The sequence below is a fragment of the Cydia strobilella genome, chromosome 13, assembly GCF_947568885.1.
Source record: "Cydia strobilella chromosome 13, ilCydStro3.1, whole genome shotgun sequence".
In the NCBI taxonomy this organism is placed as follows: domain Eukaryota; kingdom Metazoa; phylum Arthropoda; class Insecta; order Lepidoptera; family Tortricidae; genus Cydia; species Cydia strobilella.
Genome location: NC_086053.1, coordinates 12,034,479 through 12,054,572, shown reverse-complemented (window position 1 = coordinate 12,054,572; position 20,094 = coordinate 12,034,479). Strand labels below are relative to the sequence as shown.

The 20,094-nt window shown below is 46.7% G+C and overlaps 1 protein-coding gene across 1 annotated transcript in view; it reads left to right on the top strand.

The window, feature by feature from the left end:
* Nucleotides 1–20,094, top strand: part of LOC134746712 (uncharacterized) — a 32,490-nt gene that overhangs the window by 1,830 nt on the left and 10,566 nt on the right. Inside the window, exons 4-26 of the mRNA XM_063681231.1 lie at nucleotides 686–773; nucleotides 1,199–1,429; nucleotides 2,228–2,699; nucleotides 3,203–3,288; nucleotides 3,547–3,726; nucleotides 4,162–4,293; nucleotides 5,276–5,361; nucleotides 6,043–6,206; nucleotides 9,038–9,166; nucleotides 9,494–9,630; nucleotides 9,807–10,014; nucleotides 10,497–10,616; nucleotides 11,162–11,362; nucleotides 12,113–12,355; nucleotides 13,176–13,322; nucleotides 14,017–14,127; nucleotides 15,033–15,222; nucleotides 15,360–15,460; nucleotides 16,440–16,591; nucleotides 16,794–16,926; nucleotides 17,551–17,726; nucleotides 18,173–18,312; nucleotides 18,925–19,106. Of these exons, the coding sequence (XP_063537301.1) occupies nucleotides 686–773; nucleotides 1,199–1,429; nucleotides 2,228–2,699; nucleotides 3,203–3,288; nucleotides 3,547–3,726; nucleotides 4,162–4,293; nucleotides 5,276–5,361; nucleotides 6,043–6,206; nucleotides 9,038–9,166; nucleotides 9,494–9,630; nucleotides 9,807–10,014; nucleotides 10,497–10,616; nucleotides 11,162–11,362; nucleotides 12,113–12,355; nucleotides 13,176–13,322; nucleotides 14,017–14,127; nucleotides 15,033–15,222; nucleotides 15,360–15,460; nucleotides 16,440–16,591; nucleotides 16,794–16,926; nucleotides 17,551–17,726; nucleotides 18,173–18,312; nucleotides 18,925–19,106 (3,809 nt within the window). The remainder of the gene's footprint in view (nucleotides 1–685; nucleotides 774–1,198; nucleotides 1,430–2,227; nucleotides 2,700–3,202; nucleotides 3,289–3,546; nucleotides 3,727–4,161; nucleotides 4,294–5,275; nucleotides 5,362–6,042; nucleotides 6,207–9,037; nucleotides 9,167–9,493; nucleotides 9,631–9,806; nucleotides 10,015–10,496; nucleotides 10,617–11,161; nucleotides 11,363–12,112; nucleotides 12,356–13,175; nucleotides 13,323–14,016; nucleotides 14,128–15,032; nucleotides 15,223–15,359; nucleotides 15,461–16,439; nucleotides 16,592–16,793; nucleotides 16,927–17,550; nucleotides 17,727–18,172; nucleotides 18,313–18,924; nucleotides 19,107–20,094) is intronic.

Sequence of the window (20,094 nt, the reverse complement as noted above, 5' to 3'; positions counted from 1 at the left end):
TGTTATTGCGGCAACAGAAATACATTATCTGTGAAAATTTTAACTGTCTAGCTATCACGGTTCATGAGATACAGCCTGGTGACAGACAGAAGGACAACGGAGTCTTAGTAATAGGGTCCCGTTTTTCCCTTTGGGTACAAAACCCTAAAAATGAATGGATCAACTATTTCTGTTATCATTGACTTTCTTATAGGAGGAAACACCATCATAGGAAAAATGCTTATTCTACTAACACAGTATTTAGATGACCCACAATGGAATGGGCTTATAATGACCACTAAAACATATTTGGTAATTTAAATGCTTTTAGTTGTTTAAAAAGAGACCCAGGAGAATCTAACCGTGAGAACGAGTGACTAAAAAAAAGTTGATCCATTCTTGTACTTTAATACAAAGAAAGTAAATTACTGTAATACGAAGAAAGTAAATACTTAATTATAATTGTCTGTGTAATGTATAAAAGTACTGTGGTTTGCATTGCATTGCAATTTGATTGAGTATTGTTGTAAGACATCATTTTGTCTCACATGTTCCTCTATATCAATATTTATTACAATTGTCCTTCCGCCAATGTTTTGTAATTTATGATACTATCTAATATACAAATTTAGTTTTTCCATAATTTTACATTCCTTAAGAAGCAACGCGTCTAATTACAACAGCGCATTTATATTTTTGTATTTAGGTAACACATTCTCAACATTGGAAGGAGTAAGTTTCACATGGACCATAGAGAACCTTGGCAGTAATATCGGAAAAGATCCATTAGTCACGTAAGTGTACTTGAAATACTTTTGCATCCTGAATTTAAACCAAACAATCATTAATTTTATTGTTAAAGCTAGAAGATTTCATATCCAACAACATTGCTTTTACAAGCAGTTTGGAATCTTGTACAATACATCTTCAATCTTGCCAGTTACCATTTGATATTCTTCTCTTGTTCCTAATCACCTAATATTATATCTTAAAACAGTACCCATTGTTTATTGTTTATTATTATTTAAGTTGACAATTGTACCTTAACAGCTAGAGCCACAGCGGCACACATTGGGAGGCAGTAATACTTATACATTGGGTACAAAAGTATTGACAAAACAATATTAATTATACTTATATAATACTACTTACAGGCATCTCTCGCTCTATCACTCTCTTACACTCAATCATCAGTCGTCCAATTGCACTCACATTCCAGTTTAGTCCGATGGCGGGACACAGACTACGAAGCGCCTCGCAGCATAGCCGAGCTAGAGAGCCTCGGCTTACGCTCCTACTCCGTGTTGCTCTACGGCCAGGCTATGGGCGATGTGCGCGTTACTGTCTGTCTTAAGGACATCTGTAATGATTTCAAGCTGAATGTGGTTGCCAGTGTGGTTCTAACGCCGGCTATAGCTACCATAGCACCGGGAGACACGTTGCAATATAGGTAGGTGACAACATGTATTGTTTATTGCTCTACATATCGCTCTAAAGTTAGACTATTTGCGAAATGTGAGTCACCGTTTGACTTAAGGACATCTGTAATGATTTTTAAGCTGAATGTTATTGCTAGCGTGGTTTTAACGCCGGCTATAGCTACCATAGCACCTGGAGATACGCTGCGATATAGGTAGGTGACATCAGCGTGTATTGTTTATTGCTCTACATATGGCTCTACAGACTGACCATGGCCCATGTGCGCGTTACCGTCTGTCTGAAGGACATCTGTACTGATTTCAAGCTAAACGTCGTGGCTAGCGTGGTTCTAACACCGATTATAGCTACCATAGCACCGGGAGACACGCTGCTTCGCTCTATATGCACTACACACGTATACACTCTACACAGAGAGGCGTGGGAGATGTGCACGTTACTGTCTGTCTAAAGTATATTTAATAAAGGTATCATTTCATTGTTATAGAGGAACATTGTTAAATTACTATTAGTTATTGGTTTTCACATTTGATACATAACACTTAGAGTTGTAAAAGTGTCCCCACACAGAATGATTTACATTTATTTGCAGAGTGGTCCGTGCTCGCGCCGGCCGCCTCACTATCCAAGACGTTGCCGAAACGCTCTACCACATGACCGTACCAACCTCTGACATAGCTCGCCTAGAGGACTCTATAAGCCTCGTCCGAGGCACCCAAATTACTATTAGTTATTGGTTTTCACATTTGATACATAACACTTAGGAGTTGTAAAAGTGTCCCCACACAGAATGATTTACATTTATTTGCAGAGTGGTCCGTGCTCGCGCCGGCCGCCTCACTATCCAAGACGTTGCCGAAACGCTCTACCACATGACCGTACCAACCTCTGACATAGCTCGCCTAGAGGACTCTATAAGCCTCGTCCGAGGCACCCAAATCGGCACAACCAACGTTCACCTCCTATCCGGCGCTACAGAAGTCGCTACTGCTATTTTAAACGTCGCTGAGCCTCATATTATTAAAGTTTCTATTAGACCAGCGAAATTAGTCATACAATCCGAACTATTCATTATACATTGCGTGGTATACGATGAGGATGGACGTGCGTTGACGGCGGGCGATGAAATGTTGATAAGGTTGACGGTCGAAGGCGAGGCGAATGTGGACTTGGTCAGGTCGACGGAGAATGGAACTATTACTGACGCTGTGGCAAATAATGCGGGGCCGTTCACGGTCACGGCTAAGCTTTATTCTGTTGCTGGGAGGAGTGTTTATCGAAAGGTAGGAAATAGTTAAATACGTTTGCTATACTTATTTAACATTTTTTTTCGCACATCAATCAAGTCGGTAAAAAAAGCCTATGTATGTATGTACGCGTCAAATCTTGCAAGTTAAATTTGACCCACTTCACGACTTCCAATGAAGCTGAAATTCTGCATATATACATAAGTCGGGTGACAATGCAATATTATGGTACCATATAGCTGATCTGATGATAGAGACAGGAGGTGGCCATAGGAACTCTGTGATAAAACAACGAAACCTAATTGTGTGTAGGGTATTTAGAATTGTCTCGATGAGTATTAGTTACCTGTTGAAAGAAAAGTACAGTCAGCGATAAAAGCTGGTACCCAGCTGGTGGTGGCTGGTAATTTTTTTCCAAAAACTTATAAAATATTGAAGTTATTTTTTTCTCAAGCCGCGCGCTTTTTCTCATCTCTCAAACTTTTACTATGGATTTGTATGTATGCTCATGTTTTATATCTTTTAATGTGTATTTTTAGGTGGAAGGCAAAGCATCAGCAGTAGCCATAGAGCCTTTGGCAGTAGTACCGCCAGAACTTTACGTGGCGTGGACTGACACTACTCAGTAAGTTATCCTATTTAATAAGTGATCAAGGACCCATGGCATGGGTCCATAGGTCCTCTTGAGGTTAATCAGTAATCACCTCCACACCAAATGGGTCCTTGATTTGCCAGCCAAAAAACGACCTTCTGGTTTTTAATTTAGAATTTAATTTTGATTGTTATTGCAGACCGAAGGGGTTAATCATTAGAGTGCTAAAGATATACAAAATAAATAATTAATAATATGTTTATTATGCTTAATATAACAATACTTCAACAGAGAAATCCAGCTAAGACATCGCGGAGGCGGTGACGAGCCAGTCCAATGGTCTGAAGTAGAAACCGCGGACTCTCATGCCATCTCGCTCTCTCCCGCGGGCATGCTAGCCGTCCGCGGCACCAGTGAGACAGACGTCCGAGTGCAACTGAAGGATTACCATTATGTACGGGCTTTTGGCAAGTAAGTATATTATAGAAACATTAATATATCATTTAGGAATTATTGTGACGTCACATTCGACAGCCTATATCGTCACTTGTTTTTTGTAAGAAGATACAATACTCTCTCCTATGTATGTATAAATCTTCACTGGATAGGTACTAGAGAACTCAATCTGACCATTTTCAACCTTACCACAACTTCTATGTACTAAGAAAAAGTGAGTCGCCTAACTTCAAACTCGGGTAAATCCATCTGTCAGATTAAGCGATTTTGGTATTAAGATAAGGTAATAGGGTAGATATTTGCTGAGGGTCGAATGGATTTACCCGAATTTGAAGTTAAGCGACAAGTATTCTGCAGTATCACATAATTGACCACGCATTTTTGTGAGGCATGCTAATTTTAGCTCTATTATAAGGGCCTTAAAGCTATTTATCGACCAATTGTCCACAGAGTGCTAGTTGCCCTGCCGGAGCTGATTCAAGTATCCAGTTCGGGGCACGCTCGCGTCGGCAAGCCACATCATCTGCACATCGCGTTGACAGCAACTCACCCGTCTACTGGCGAATACTACAACTTCCATACGTAAGTTATAAATCTACCCTGGGTCTTGCTTATTACTTCGACATTTGCATTTTTTAAAACTATATCGTGGTACATATCAAATGAAAGAGCTCATTGTGATAACTGATAATCTCATTTTTTTTTAAATATAATTTTAGGATAAACAATTTAGAAGTTATTCAAGAAAATAGGCAAAAAATGACCATCCCCCCCCTTTATTTCATTATAAAGTTCCACTGTTGAGCATTGCATAGTTTGCTTTTTCCTCTAACAGTGTTTATTTCTTATGTAGAAACCCTTTGCCGTACTTACTTAGCTAGGTGGACATCGTACTGAATTTGTAACTTGGGACGAAACACGAAATCGTGAAATAAAATTCGCTGTTTTATTTTATACATTTCGGCTGAAGTTTTCTATCAGAGCAAGACAGACTCGCATGCGATCGTGTTTGTAGGTATTTGTATTTATTGGTCATCTGGCTAAGGTGGGTAGCATGATACTCGCATACAATAAACCAGTCCCAGCTCGGTGCCCGTGTTTGATTCACGACTCCCAAACTGCGTACCTTGACATGGCGCAGCCGGTAGGTAGGTAGGTATGTTCTAATCTGGTTAGCGAAAGTTGTTCAGTACTAAAATATGTTTAAAATACCGGCCAAGTGCGAGTCGGACTCGCGCACGAAGGGTTCCGTACCATTACGGAAAGAAACAGCAAAAAAATCACGTTTGTTGTATGGGAGCCCCATTTAAATATTTATATTATTCTGTTTTTAGTATTTGTTGTTATAGCGGCAACAGAAATACATCATCTGTGAAAATTTCAACTGTCTAGCTATCACGGTTCATGAGATACAGCCAGGTGACAGACAGACAGACGGACAGACGCACGGACAGCGGAGTCTTAGTAATAGGGTCCCGTTTTTACCCTTTGGGTACGGAACCCTAAAAAGGCTGAAAACACCAAAAACAATGCATTATCTGTCATGAATTGTTTCCATTTCTAGATGCAACTGCGCATCATTCGCGGTGACATTACTTGAAGGTCCAGAGCCCCACAACGTCACTGCAGCCCCCTGGGTGGAGCCCGATGGTGAGTTTACGAAGTATCCGATTCGTTATTTGAATGCCGAATAATTGAATTATGTAATCCGTCATCGATCTCACGGATGTCAAATCGCACACGCGGTTATATAGAAAATGTATGAAAAGTATTATAGTCCTGGGATTTAGAGATTTTTCACATTTCAAATTGTGACGTTCTCAATCAAAAGGTACCATTGTCGCTTGCCATAAGACGCTCTGACAGGTTATTTGTATAGTTACAAGCAAATTTCGTCTTTATGGTAAGCGACAAAGTGGTACCTTTTGATTGAGAACGTCACAATTTATGGGACTGGAGGGTCAGAAAATCGCGTCGCCCACTAAAGTAAAGACGCTAAAGTACCAAGAATTTTGTTTACTGACCCATCATATTCTTTCTATCGCACGCGCATAATTATAATTCTTTCTCGCTGATATCGCCGCGCGCGACATGCGCGAGCGATAAAAATAGGAAATAGCGTATCAATGTACGAAATTTTTCGTGCTTATCGTCATTACTTTATTCCTCGTTAGTCATTACGAACTGTCTCAGTAGACTTAGTGCCAGTTGCACCATTCCCACTTGACAGATCAGCGGCGCGCCGTGAAACTTTCCGTACAATAAAATTTAGCGAACTCTTTAACGATGACAAAACAAACCGACCCTTATAACTCTTAACGTTATCCGCAGACGGCGCTTGCTGCGTCATCGAATGCGCATGGGCAACTCGCGGCGTGTCGTTACTGCGCGTGTCGCGCGGGCGCGCGGGCGCCACGGCGCGTGTGCTGGTGCGAGCGGCGCCGCGCCTCGTGTGGCCGCCGCGCATAGCCGCGCTCGTCGGCTCCACTCTGCCTGTAAGTGAATGCAAGTCGCGGCGTGTCGTTACTGCGCGTGTCGCGCGGGCGCGCGGGCGCCACGGCGCGTGTGCTGGTGCGAGCGGCGCCGCGCCTCGTGTGGCCGCCGCGCATAGCCGCGCTCGTCGGCTCCACTCTGCCTGTAAGTGAATGCAAGTCGCGGCGTGTCGTTACTGCGCGTGTCGCGCGGGCGCCACGGCGCGTGTGCTGGTGCGAGCGGCGCCGCGCCTCGTGTGGCCGCCGCGCATAGCCGCGCTCGTCGGCTCCACTCTGCCTGTAAGTGAATGCAAGTCGCGGCGTGTCGTTACTGCGCGTGTCGCGCGGGCGCGCGGGCGCCACGGCGCGTGTGCTGGTGCGAGCGGCGCCGCGCCTCGTGTGGCCGCCGCGCATAGCCGCGCTCGTCGGCTCCACTCTGCCTGTAAGTGAATGCAAGTCGCGGCGTGTCGTTACTGCGCGTGTCGCGCGGGCGCCACGGCGCGTGTGCTGGTGCGAGCGGCGCCGCGCCTCGTGTGGCCGCCGCGCATAGCCGCGCTCGTCGGCTCCACTCTGCCTGTAAGTGAATGCAAGTCGCGGCGTGTCGTTACTGCGCGTGTCGCGCGGGCGCGCGGGCGCCACGGCGCGTGTGCTGGTGCGAGCGGCGCCGCGCCTCGTGTGGCCGCCGCGCATAGCCGCGCTCGTCGGCTCCACTCTGCCTGTAAGTGAATGCAAGTCGCGGCGTGTCGTTACTGCGCGTGTCGCGCGGGCGCCACGGCGCGTGTGCTGGTGCGAGCGGCGCCGCGCCTCGTGTGGCCGCCGCGCATAGCCGCGCTCGTCGGCTCCACTCTGCCTGTAAGTGAATGCAAGTCGCGGCGTGTCGTTACTGCGCGTGTCGCGCGGGCGCGCGGGCGCCACGGCGCGTGTGCTGGTGCGAGCGGCGCCGCGCCTCGTGTGGCCGCCGCGCATAGCCGCGCTCGTCGGCTCCACTCTGCCTGTAAGTGAATGCAAGTCGCGGCGTGTCGTTACTGCGCGTGTCGCGCGGGCGCGCGGGCGCCACGGCGCGTGTGCTGGTGCGAGCGGCGCCGCGCCTCGTGTGGCCGCCGCGCATAGCCGCGCTCGTCGGCTCCACTCTGCCTGTAAGTGAATGCAAGTCGCGGCGTGTAGTTACTGCGCGTGTCGCGCGGGCGCCACGGCGCGTGTGCTGGTGCGAGCGGCGCCGCGCCTCGTGTGGCCGCCGCGCATAGCCGCGCTCGTCGGCTCCACTCTGCCTGTAAGTGAATGCAAGTCGCGGCGTGTCGTTACTGCGCGTGTCGCGCGGGCGCCACGGCGCGTGTGCTGGTGCGAGCGGCGCCGCGCCTCGTGTGGCCGCCGCGCATAGCCGCGCTCGTCGGCTCCACTCTGCCTGTAAGTGAATGCAAGTCGCGGCGTGTAGTTACTGCGCGTGTCGCGCGGGCGCCACGGCGCGTGTGCTGGTGCGAGCGGCGCCGCGCCTCGTGTGGCCGCCGCGCATAGCCGCGCTCGTCGGCTCCACTCTGCCTGTAAGTGAATGCAAGTCGCGGCGTGTCGTTACTGCGCGTGTCGCGCGGGCGCGCGGGCGCCACGGCGCGTGTGCTGGTGCGAGCGGCGCCGCGCCTCGTGTGGCCGCCGCGCATAGCCGCGCTCGTCGGCTCCACTCTGCCTGTAAGTGAATGCAAGTCGCGGCGTGTAGTTACTGCGCGTGTCGCGCGGGCGCCACGGCGCGTGTGCTGGTGCGAGCGGCGCCGCGCCTCGTGTGGCCGCCGCGCATAGCCGCGCTCGTCGGCTCCACTCTGCCTGTAAGTGAATGCAAGTCGCGGCGTGTCGTTACTGCGCGTGTCGCGCGGGCGCGCGGGCGCCACGGCGCGTGTGCTGGTGCGAGCGGCGCCGCGCCTCGTGTGGCCGCCGCGCATAGCCGCGCTCGTCGGCTCCACTCTGCCTGTAAGTGAATGCAAGTCGCGGCGTGTCGTTACTGCGCGTGTCGCGCGGGCGCGCGGGCGCCACGGCGCGTGTGCTGGTGCGAGCGGCGCCGCGCCTCGTGTGGCCGCCGCGCATAGCCGCGCTCGTCGGCTCCACTCTGCCTGTAAGTGAATGCAAGTCGCGGCGTGTCGTTACTGCGCGTGTCGCGCGGGCGCGCGGGCGCCACGGCGCGTGTGCTGGTGCGAGCGGCGCCGCGCCTCGTGTGGCCGCCGCGCATAGCCGCGCTCGTCGGCTCCACTCTGCCTGTAAGTGAATGCAAGTCGCGGCGTGTCGTTACTGCGCGTGTCGCGCGGGCGCGCGGGCGCCACGGCGCGTGTGCTGGTGCGAGCGGCGCCGCGCCTCGTGTGGCCGCCGCGCATAGCCGCGCTCGTCGGCTCCACTCTGCCTGTAAGTGAATGCAAGTCGCGGCGTGTCGTTACTGCGCGTGTCGCGCGGGCGCGCGGGCGCCACGGCGCGTGTGCTGGTGCGAGCGGCGCCGCGCCTCGTGTGGCCGCCGCGCATAGCCGCGCTCGTCGGCTCCACTCTGCCTGTAAGTAAATGCAAGTCGCGGCGTGTCGTTACTGCGCGTGTCGCGCGGGCGCGCGGGCGCCACGGCGCGTGTGCTGGTGCGAGCGGCGCCGCGCCTCGTGTGGCCGCCGCGCATAGCCGCGCTCGTCGGCTCCACTCTGCCTGTGAGTGCATGCACAGCTATAACGACAACTACTTACTCTATAGATATCGACATATCGTATTCCTGTTGGTGAATAAGATTCCTAGGGCTTCTAAACGCCGGATGAAGTAACACTGTCTTGATTTCGGAGAGGCATGCTTTTGTCCCTGCCTGTAAAAATATTCGCTAATTTTCTTTTTTCCCTTCACAGGTGTTAGCTGAGGGTGAAGCCCTAATGCCAGAGTCGAATGACCCCCGCATAGCGGAGCTAACGACGCGTGACGGGCCGCCGCCGCACCGCCATCCTGATCTGCAACTCTTCACACTGTCCTGTCGCAGGGTACGTTGTAATCATATGTCAGTTGTATTAATATTTCAAGTGAAGCTCTACTACCGGATTCGAATGATTGTATTTGTATCAAATGAGTGAACGGAGCTAACATTGTGCGATGGGCCGCCGCCATACTTAATAATCGGCTGAATCATATGTCGGGTGAAGCTCTACTGCCCGTATGACCCCCGCATAGCTTAATTCTGCGTATTTGCGAATGGTTTTCTTATTGTGAATTTATTTATTTTTGAATACAAACTAATGTCCTATGAACACAATTTTAGGGGATCGGACGGTAATTAAAACACTATCAACACCTACCTTTATTGTTTGCAGAAAGGCGACACCCGCTTATCTCTCATCTCGGGTGCTGAAGAGCGCGAGTCGGCCGAGTTCGATTCTGCGTGCGCACAACACGTAGCGCGCATCAGATTAGAACCAGCCGATGCTAACAACTGCTCCGGAGGACCGAAGTAAGCGTACCTTTTTTGCAGCACAGCATGCATGAGTTTTCTAAATTGGGCACCTTATGCAGGTAATTTTTGCAGGCAGCAATTTGTTTTAGAATTGCTCCCGTTAAGGATTAGGTCGTTCAATATAATTCAAGTTATAAAAAAACAGCGTGTACAAATGATATATTTTGTTCCAGAATATGGCTACGTCCCGGCCACGAAGTGACAGTAAAGGTTACTCTACTCGACGCCTTGGGCAGAGAATTACTCGACGAGTTAGGCCCGCGCGTGTCGTGGGAAGCTGAACCTAATCACCCTGGCATAGAGTTCAGAGCCGTCGACAGGCTGTTTATTGAGCACCATCCAGAATACGTGCCGGTGCCAGTGCCGTACAAGTACTATCAGGTGAGAATGGTTGTAATTTGTACCTTACCAGTATTTGCATAAGATTTGATTTGACTTTCTGACTAAACCCGCTGGGCAGAGAGCTACTCGAGCTGTGTGTCGTGGGAAATTGAACCTAACAACTTTGGAATAGAGTTCAAAGCCGTCACAAGCTGTTTATTGAGCACAATCCGGAACACTTGTCGGTCCCAGTGCCGTACAAGTACTATCAGGTAAGGACTGTTGTAATTTGTACCTTATCAGTATTTGCATAAGGTTTGATTTGACTTCACAACCTGCTGGGCAGAGAGTTACTCGACAAGCTAGACCCGCGCGTGTCGTGGGAATCTGACCTTGTATAAAGTTGGATTTCACTTGATGGGATGGGTTTCTGTGTTGTTGAAAACTGAAGCTAACCACCACAACATAGAGTTCAGCTAGAGCCGTCGCCTTATAAATACACAAGACGGTTTTTTGATAATATTTTTTTTTTTAAATTACAGTTAGTGGTAGCAGACGAGCAGGCTATTGGTTGGAGTGGGACATTGAAAGCGAGCATTCCTGAGGCGACCGCTAGTATTCAAGCGAGGGTCGTGGCGCCACTCAAATGTGATCCACAAAGGGTGAGTTATTTATAAACCCATTTATATATCTAAGACTTACTTACTAATATAGTTGGTCTAGCAAATCTTGTCAGTAAATGGAAACAAAAAAACTACACTCATCCCCTTCTTCTGGGCGCCAGCGCCAGTGCAAGACAAAGACAGTGACTCTCTCCGTCTACGCCCGAAATGAGACAGTCCCTTGACAAACTATATATCTCGATAAACAGATAAATCAGCTTCTTAACGGAATTTGGGTGTTTGACGCCGAATCAGCTCGTGCCATCAAAATTAGATTGACCGCTGAGAATATAGCTTGCGTTTCGTTTGAAAAGATAGACGTTTCAATGGCATTTATGACATGAAAAAGTATTTATTTCTAACCTTATTTAGACCAACTTAATCCGATTCGGCCTCAATAAATGTGGAAGGATAAGGGTGTTTATCCTGCAAAGTTCAAACACAAGACGCGGTGATTTCTTCTGAACGCAAATCACAAAATTCTATGACGAACTTTGCACAACGAATTTTAACTGTTTATTCTAAAACAACGCTATATTCCACAGATAAGCCTAGCGTGGGAAGGCGAAACCGTATCAAACATAGCGACCGTGTCCGGCGGCAGCGGAAAGTACGCTGTAGAAGCTCCTAAAGGGTCGAGTGCTACAGTCGACGGCGGTAAACTAACGGCCGTGGTGCCGGGAGCGGGCAGCTATGACCTGCTAGTGGTGGACCAGTGTGTGGCTGGAGATAGGCAGCGTGTTGAGGTAAGTAATGACCACTTGGCCTTTATCTTTTTTTTTATGTGATGACCTGCGGAGACGAGGTGAGACGACAATAGGGTAGTTGATAATTTTTTTTATGGTATCAGTCGAGCAGGTTTGTTTTGAGGATCAAATTTCTGTATGGGACCCATTGTCTTAAAGCAATACAAATGTCACAAATGATGGTCAAAGTCTGGCATCGCCACTTTACTAAGCAAACGCTCCAACACAAATGGCAACACATCGTGACGTCACTGTGTCACTTTGCTTAGAAGCCGTTCAGATGTATGGAAAACAAGGAAATTGCGATGTTTTCGGTGAAATGTTGCGTTTATGTATATTGTTGCTATACAATTTTTTTTTTAATAATGTAAGGAATCGAATCGTACCGTTATTTTTTCCTATCTGTAAGTTAAAAAAAAGTTTTTTTCGAAACTGAGGTCTTGGTTTTTATTATTATTCCCATATATTTTTTAAGTTTCCAATTTATTGTGATAAATTGCTCATTTTCTATCAATTTAACTAGATTTAGTTATAAAATTCAACATGTGTCAACAACCCTATTGTTATTGATCAACCAGCTACAATTTTGTAGTGGATGACCAGTACGTAACCGGATAGCGATTATTTCAGACGACAATAATTAATGATGCATATAACAACTGTACATAGCCAATTTAAGCAGTATTAACGATCCCAATGTTGGTCATAATTTTTTTACTTGTCTCATAATACAATCGAATGTACTCACAGGTCACCATCGAAGAAGTGCTAACCGTAGAAGTATCCACCTCCCGGGCCGTCTGCGTCGGCGCGTGCGTGCCCGTGTCCGCCATATTGCGCGGCGCCTCACGCGCTCGCCTACTCGCATCGCGCTCTGTGGAGTGGCGACACGACTCACACTTTACCATCAAGGACGGCCAGTTGTGTGGGCTGAGGGAGGGCGCGGGGAAGCTACGAGCCGTGTTCGGAGGCGTGTCTAGTGCTGATCATGAGGTAAGGGTCATACATATATATGACAGTTTGTATAAAGTATACCAGTGTCAACTATATTTCGCGGCTCGTCACGCACACGTCTGCTCGCGTCCCGGTTTGTGGAGTGGCGACATGATTCACACCACGATCAAGGACGGCCAGTTGTGTGGGGTGAGAGAGGGCGCAGGGAAGCTTAGAGCCGTGTTGATATATATGAAGTAGAGATGCACCGGATATTCGGTTAGTATCCGGTATCCGGCCTTTATTTTAATATCCGGCCGGATACCGGATAGTAACTGCTTGAAATTGGATTTAAGAAACAGTCACGATCATTATTGTACTCGTTTATTATTTTAAAACAATTTAAGCATTGCACTTACCTACTTGCACGCACACTCATTTCGAACCTAGAAAAGAGTCCGCGCGAATCTCCACTACGAAACAGGTCAAAACCTGCACAATGCGCACCTGAAAAACCGAAATGTAGGTATAGTTCCACCGACCGAATATTCGGCGGCCGGATACCGAATATTCGGCCGATGGTCAGGCTAACATCCGGTACTATCCGTTGCATTTCTAGTATAAAGTATCAACCTCCTGCGCCATATGGCGATTTTTGCGCGGCAAGACGGCCGTCGCAAGAATTACTCCTACTAATATTAATAGTAGACTGTTAACCGAGGGATAGGCACACATTTCTGACGACATATTTAATAGTAGTTCGACTCTAACTCGAACTGTACCCCCGACATCGGGTCATGGCAGATCCCCAGAGGTCGGGAACGGATTTTTTTGCCAACTTGTGATAATTTTACAGGGCGTTGTGTGTTTATGTCGTCAGGTGTTAGTGTTCCCGCCGCTGAGCGTGGTGCCGGCGCGGGCGCGGCTGCCGCCGAGCGGCCGGCTGCAGCTGCGGCACGAGGGCGGCCCGCCGCCCAGCCTCGCCGCGCTGCATTATCAGCTGTACGAAACCTCGAGGGCTGTTGAGGTAACATCAATCATTAACAACATATTTGATTTCATATCTTGACACAACAGCCGGTCAATCGACCTGAGATCGATGTCAGACAGTCGTCACGAATGCAAAAAATGCGAGGTTACCACTTTTTAGGTACAATTGACGACCGGTCTGACCTAGTGGGTAGTGACCTTGTATGGATGTTGCTATACGAAGGGTGTCACATGCGCGTTTCTGGCTTATGAAGCAATTGTTTCTACTACAACATAAAATAAAATGTTTTTGTTGGCCAACCAATCACAAAGCAGATGCGACGCAGCAGCGTGTTTAAGTAGGCAAATTTTCATTGAATCGAGTCTCCTTAAACAAGAAATATTTTATTGAAATGTATGAAAATCTATTTTCAAAATTCTAAAAACTAAATCGTATCGATAAAATTCTTATGCTCGAGTTGGAAGTGCCATAGACTATCCAACGTTGAAAAGAGTAAGGTTTTGTAGTGTTGCATGAAGTTGTAATAGACAGGTTATACTCGACGAGTAGAAAAAAATATTTTGAAAAATATAGGTACATTACAGGATACATATATACATTTTTCATTTTAATCCCGTTTATTTCGATGCATAAGAAAAAACAAATTTATGTGACGCGGAATGTGAAAGTGTGTTTCGCATATTAACAATCGTAATCAATTTATCTATTCAATTTTGTGTTTTTCTTGTAGGTCAGCCAATCCGGGTTGGTGCACGGACTTTCGACGGGCACGGCACGGATCCGTCTCGTTGCACTCGACATATCTGATATTGAAATGGCCAGCGCTGAAGCTGAAGTGGAGGTGAGCTCATTTGACAAGTAAATAAAGTAAAATAAAGTGTCATTCATTCTTCATAATCAAAATTGCGATTATTGTCACCTTGCGAGTAGATTTTAACCTAATTTTAATAGTACTATTGGCAGGGGGGTGTCACTTCGCAGTTTAGGCACATTTGGACGGCGCGCCTCCCGGGCAGGCGTGCGGCAATGGGCTGCCGCTCGACTCGCGCAAAATTGAAAATACATAATGCCTTCGAAACCTGAATCTATAGATATTGTTCTGTTTACGGATGTCTGAATAAACGGAAGAACAAGGAAGCAGAAAAAAAAAAACCGGACTATATTGACCGACATATTTTCAAAGGAATAAGTACTTCTGTGGCATACCTACTTCCGTGAGAATCAGACATACTATCTCCGGATAAAAAAAATGTTTACAGAATCAACGTTTGTAATTCCTACATATTTATCTTAAAAATAATAAATCAGTAGGTATAGGTACAAAAACTTGTCAAGCGACAACCCCGGGCCGACACTCACGGCTCGGTCATAAAACAGCGGCGCGCAAAGAATATTCACGGTGCGCGGTTATAAGGTGGTTATAAGTTTCAATTTTGCTCGCAGGCAGCGAGTATATTTAGGTATAGTTTTATATCTAAATCTGACTTTTGTGAAGAAGTGAATTTTCTGTACGGTAGTACTATTAGTTATTCTGTGCTATCGGTTTGAAGTTTTGTAAATGTCGCTTGCAACAGTTGCAGGCAGATCTGATGATCGAATCGGGCGGTGGGTAATAAACTGTGGGAGTGAGTCCTCTGAGTTCATATTATTTCGACGAATCCAATACTTTAGGGGCTAAAGTACAGTAAAGCCAATAAACGCAATAAAAATGTATCAGATACTTATTAACACACGATCTACTTTCAGGTGATCCCCATAACCGGTATCCGTGTACGTGCCGCGACGCAGACCCTCCTCTTGGGCTCGCCGGCGCCGCTGTGGCTGGAGGCGGCGGGGCTGGGCGCGGCGGCGCTGGCCGCGCTGCAGCCCGCGCCGAGGGTCGCGTGGGCGCTGCGGGACCCCACCGCGGCCAGGCTGCACACTACACATGTCGACGGTGAGACTTTGGAACTTTCTATACACGTAGGAGTCGCGATATGAGTGATTAAATTGTGGTTTGTTAGTCAATATGTATATTACTAGGCGCTGGCTAGCGCTGTGATAGACGAGGATAAAATAAACCAATTGTTACAGATAAATTGGAGAGAAGCGTAGCAGAAGGGTTGTCAGTTCGAGTGATCCCCCTCAAGCCTGGGGTTATTACGATCGACGTGCGAGTACGGAGTTTGGGACAGGTGCTGCTATTATTTTTTCACTTCAGCAGCTCGAACAAGCCTACTTTAAAAGTGCGATTTTCCTCACTCCAGGGAGTGAAGAAAGTGCGACTTTCCTTACTCCAGGGAGTGAAGAAAGTGCGACTTTCCTCACTCCAGGGAGTGAAACAAAGTACCTTTTTAATTTAGTGAAAGCCATGAACTGCCACTTCATACTTTTATGACTTTTTTTTCTGTATTATTCTGTGTAATTCGAAATACATTTTACACTTTAGTATGTTCTCACTATTGAGGTGAAAAATTATGTTTGAATCCCGAGAAAGCGAAAGATCCTATAATTGAATCACGAGCGAAGCGAGTGATTCTAAGTTTGAATCTTGAGCGTAGCGAGGGACTCAAAAACACGACAAAATAAACACTCGCAAGAAAAACCAACTTTCCTCTCTTGTTGCACAAATAACTATTAACTTGGCGTAACGTGGCATGGCAAATTAGTTTTAACTTGTATTTTATACAAGCAAGAATACAGTAAACAAGTGTAATAAAATTATTTAAAACGGGTTACTCACGTCAGTCACGTCTTACTAAGTAGAATAAACGCTCGACATGTTTCGATCGAATTTTCGAGGATCTTCTTCATGGAGCACCGCCTTTACTGGTCAAGAGCGCGTCGTGTACTGCGGGCCGCCGCCCTCGTCGCTGCTCGCGGCCTGAGCGGCGGCGGAGATGTCACCGTACAGAGGACGGATCTACCCCCCACCTTTGTTGCTTTTGTCATATTATATGGGATTGCTTGAAAGTTGGATCGGAACCTCGAGCATTTATCCGACTTAATAATACGTCGGGTAACCCGTTGAAAATAGTTTTAATATGTTGAGTAATCAAGTGAATGATTTTTCGTATATCACACAAGGTAGTGGGCTGGTTGGAAGAACTGTACTGACACTGACTACTGTAACCATAAAATGTGACCAAATAACCACAACAATATTTATTCTAGGCAGCAGAAACCCGTTCATGGGACAGCACCGTCGAAATCCTTGCCGTTTCCGACATTGCGGTTTCAGTCTACGGCCTCCCAAAGATCCTGGATACCGGAGACCGTCTCGCCGTGGCCGTTGGTTCCACCATCCAGCTCAAGTCGTTACCCAGGCAAGTTAAAAAAAATATTTCTGGATATACAAACCCTGTATCATACTCCAAATGAAACGTTTAGTAGACTCACACTAATATCAATTTGCCTATTCTATCCGCCGCCGCCACAGTTAACTCACCGTTCGTAAACTTTATGCCAATGAGTAGGGTCTACCTATGGTCAGTCAAATGTGACTTAAACTGCATTTTTTTTGTATAGGAGCACGTGGCAGGCCTTTGGAGATGGCTCGTTCGAAGTCTCCTCCAACGGGGAGTTGAAGGCTCACAGCGTGGGATATGGCGTCGTCGTGGCTCAGCATAAGGACGAGAGGAATAATATTCATAGAGAAACTGTAAGTTATTTAAGACCACATATCTACTAAGTATCATCGTTCAAAATGGTAAGTTAACTTATATTTTGTAAACTGGTCTATCGAGGCAGGGGTGCGAAACTCCTCCTTTCGGGTATTCTCGGCTCCGTTCGGCTCAGCATTGCTCCGAGCCATTATTAGGGTTGACTTAACACAAATTGACGTCCCTTAGCGTGCACGACCACAGAAAAGATAATGACTTGAATTTTGACAACCCTTAATAGCCGAAAGCGATGCCATATATTAGAAAGGGACAGCATGATTCGTCCCTGAACCGCTGTCAAACTTCGGTTTTGTAGGAAGTTTCCTTTCTGTAATTATTTATTCTGTGATCGAGGATTAATTAAGAGCTCCAGTCATTCATTTAGGCATGCTCTTGGCCTGGAAATTTTGTCTAGTGTGATATTTTACGCATCAAAGCAATAAATTACTAAGGTGTACACATCTTGCTTACGACAGGACTTCAGAAGTGAGCTGTACTATGTTCAGTATTTTAATTTTAATTTTATTTCTTTCTGTTATGACTACATAGTTATAATTATTAAACCCTCTCAGAATTATACAGTGTTTCGTTGTCAAGTCATTGAAGTGACATTTTTCCTTTAGACTATACACGTGGAAGTGTCGACGCCCGTATACTGCACGGCGGAGCCGAGTGGCCCCAACGAAGACGGAGCGCTGCGAGTGGTTCTTCGTAGTTCTTTAGGCCGCGAACTACTCGCCCCTGATGCGAATGTCAGCGCCGCGCCGCTGACCACGCACGTGCGGAAAGTTTCTGACAGGTAAGACTTATTTGAACGTTGACTTTAAGTGGTTACATATTTTAAATAGTAGAAGTTAATGTAGTGAAAAATAGCCGCCCTCATTTTCCGAGAGATATTGACATAAAAAAACGAAACTTTTTAAAAGTATTAATTAAGTAACAAATGTCAATATTAATTTTAAAGTATACTATAGAGTGACGCTGTAACTGTCACGTTCAATCTAAATTGACAAACTGAAAACAGAAATTTTACTATGGCCTATATTTATACTGCCGATGCGATCCACCCCTATTTTATCTCGATAGAAACTTTTCAAAGATCAGTAAGTTGACTGAAGAAACATGACAAATACGACCTCATCCAAAAAAAATTGCAGTTTCGATATGTAAATAGTCTCATATTTCCAGAAACTTCGTCCTTGTTACCTGATTTGTTCATTATACTGTTATGTCTAAAACTTTCAGTGTCCAAGGACCGGAGCTGCTGATCTCAGGCCTAGACTCCACAGGGTCGTTGATGACCTTCCAGGGGACAGCGGGCGGGATCACGGTCAAAGACGAAGTGTGGGTCACCGGCTCGGACTCGCACACTGACAGGATTTTTGGTACGTTTCGAGGTTCCCAACGATCGTGAGACAACGCCGCCGAGCGTCGCGACGATCTGTTTACTGTCCGCGCGCGAATTCTGTGCACGGCTGTGGAATGTTAGGAATGATGAGCGTCATGACAGAGTGGTGTCATTTTGTACGTACGGGCGTGGCGCACACCCTCCCACTTCCTCGACCTCCGAATGCACGGAATTGGCGCGCGGACAGTAGAAACACTCAGTGAACTTATGGTCGCTCTTTCGATTTATGAGAAATACATTTATTTACACGATAGATGATTACAGTTACGGCGCTTTAGTAATTTTTAAAAACAAAATATTATATTTTCCGGTTAGAGTTTGAATTATACTTAAAATCTAAGTCAAGCGGCTATATGTGGTTTTCCATCAGAGTAGTGTCCTTATGCTCCATATGCATAAGAACCTTTCTCTGATGGAAACGTTCCTAAAGATGGTATTAGACCTGTACAATTTTTTGGTCTAATGGCATATGCAAATACACATTGGAGCAAGAAATTGGCAGATGGAATACCGTCTTTATGGACACGGTGCATGAGGACCCTTCTCTGATGGGAAGCCACATATTGTTATCTCTTGAATGTTTATCTAGTGACTGGCGCGTGGGCCGTCTGCCTGGAAGGCTCGGGCTGGGCCGCGCCCCCCGGGGTGAGCGTGCACCCGGGCAGCGGCGCGTCGCTGGCCGTGCTGGCGCGCCCGGCCGCCGCCCGGCACCTGCTGCGGAGGGACCGCCCCGCCGCCACCAAGACGCTGGTGCAGCTGCCGCTCGACAAGGTTACTATTTTTCATTTCTCATACTCTGAAATACCCTCGTCATTGTTGTTCTAAAAGGTGTGCAGAATATGATACGTGTCTGCACTAGAGCATTTTACGTTAGCGATACGATTTTTTTTAAATAATTTTTTTTAAAAACGGAGTGAAACGTGTCAGGCGTTTTTCGACTTAAAATACGTGAGTGACCCGTTATTAATATATTTAATGGATTTGTTATACAATTTCCATTCTGATATTTGACTCTCCATTCCATAAATAACGATACTTTTTTCAAAATTGTTAATTGAAAGTAGCCTCAAGAAATACTATAAAAATGTATACTTAGTCATGTTTATAAAAAACCACATTCATTTTACTTTCCTCGTATTCGAAATGAAAAGTAGTGTTTAACTCGGGTGAAAGGCATCATTTCAGCCTCGAACTATTGGCGGACTAAATACCTCGGCAAGAATGAGTGCCTTTCATCCCTTCGTTAACAATCTACTATTCTCTGTGGTTTAGACCGCTCGCTCTGTCGGACAGAGTTCGCCGTAGAAATAAAATGTGAACATTTACGAACCGAACGATTCATACTTTTTTTTACAGTCGTGGATGTGAGTCAATCGGTCCTCGCTAGAGATACGGGCGGCCGGTTGCTTTTTGTTTAATAGAAGCTATACTTGTTGTGTTTTGTGGTCTTATTAGTGCTTGTTGGGTCAGGTCCCCGCAACAATACGGGTGGCTTTGTCCCAGGTTTTACGCAGGGACCGGCCCGCTATCCCTTATCTGGGTTTTATAAGGTTATTGCATGAGGCTTAACTCACCATACCCTTTGCCAGACGAAACCCTTTCATTTTGCTTTTAAAAACCCTTATATAAAGCTAACACATTTGAGTAATCGGTAGCCCAAATACCCTTACAAAACCCTTATCATCCGCTCAGCAACACCTTGCATATTTTAAGGGCTAGCCTTATTTTTGGTTAGTTTTTCGGTAAGGGTTAGTCAAAG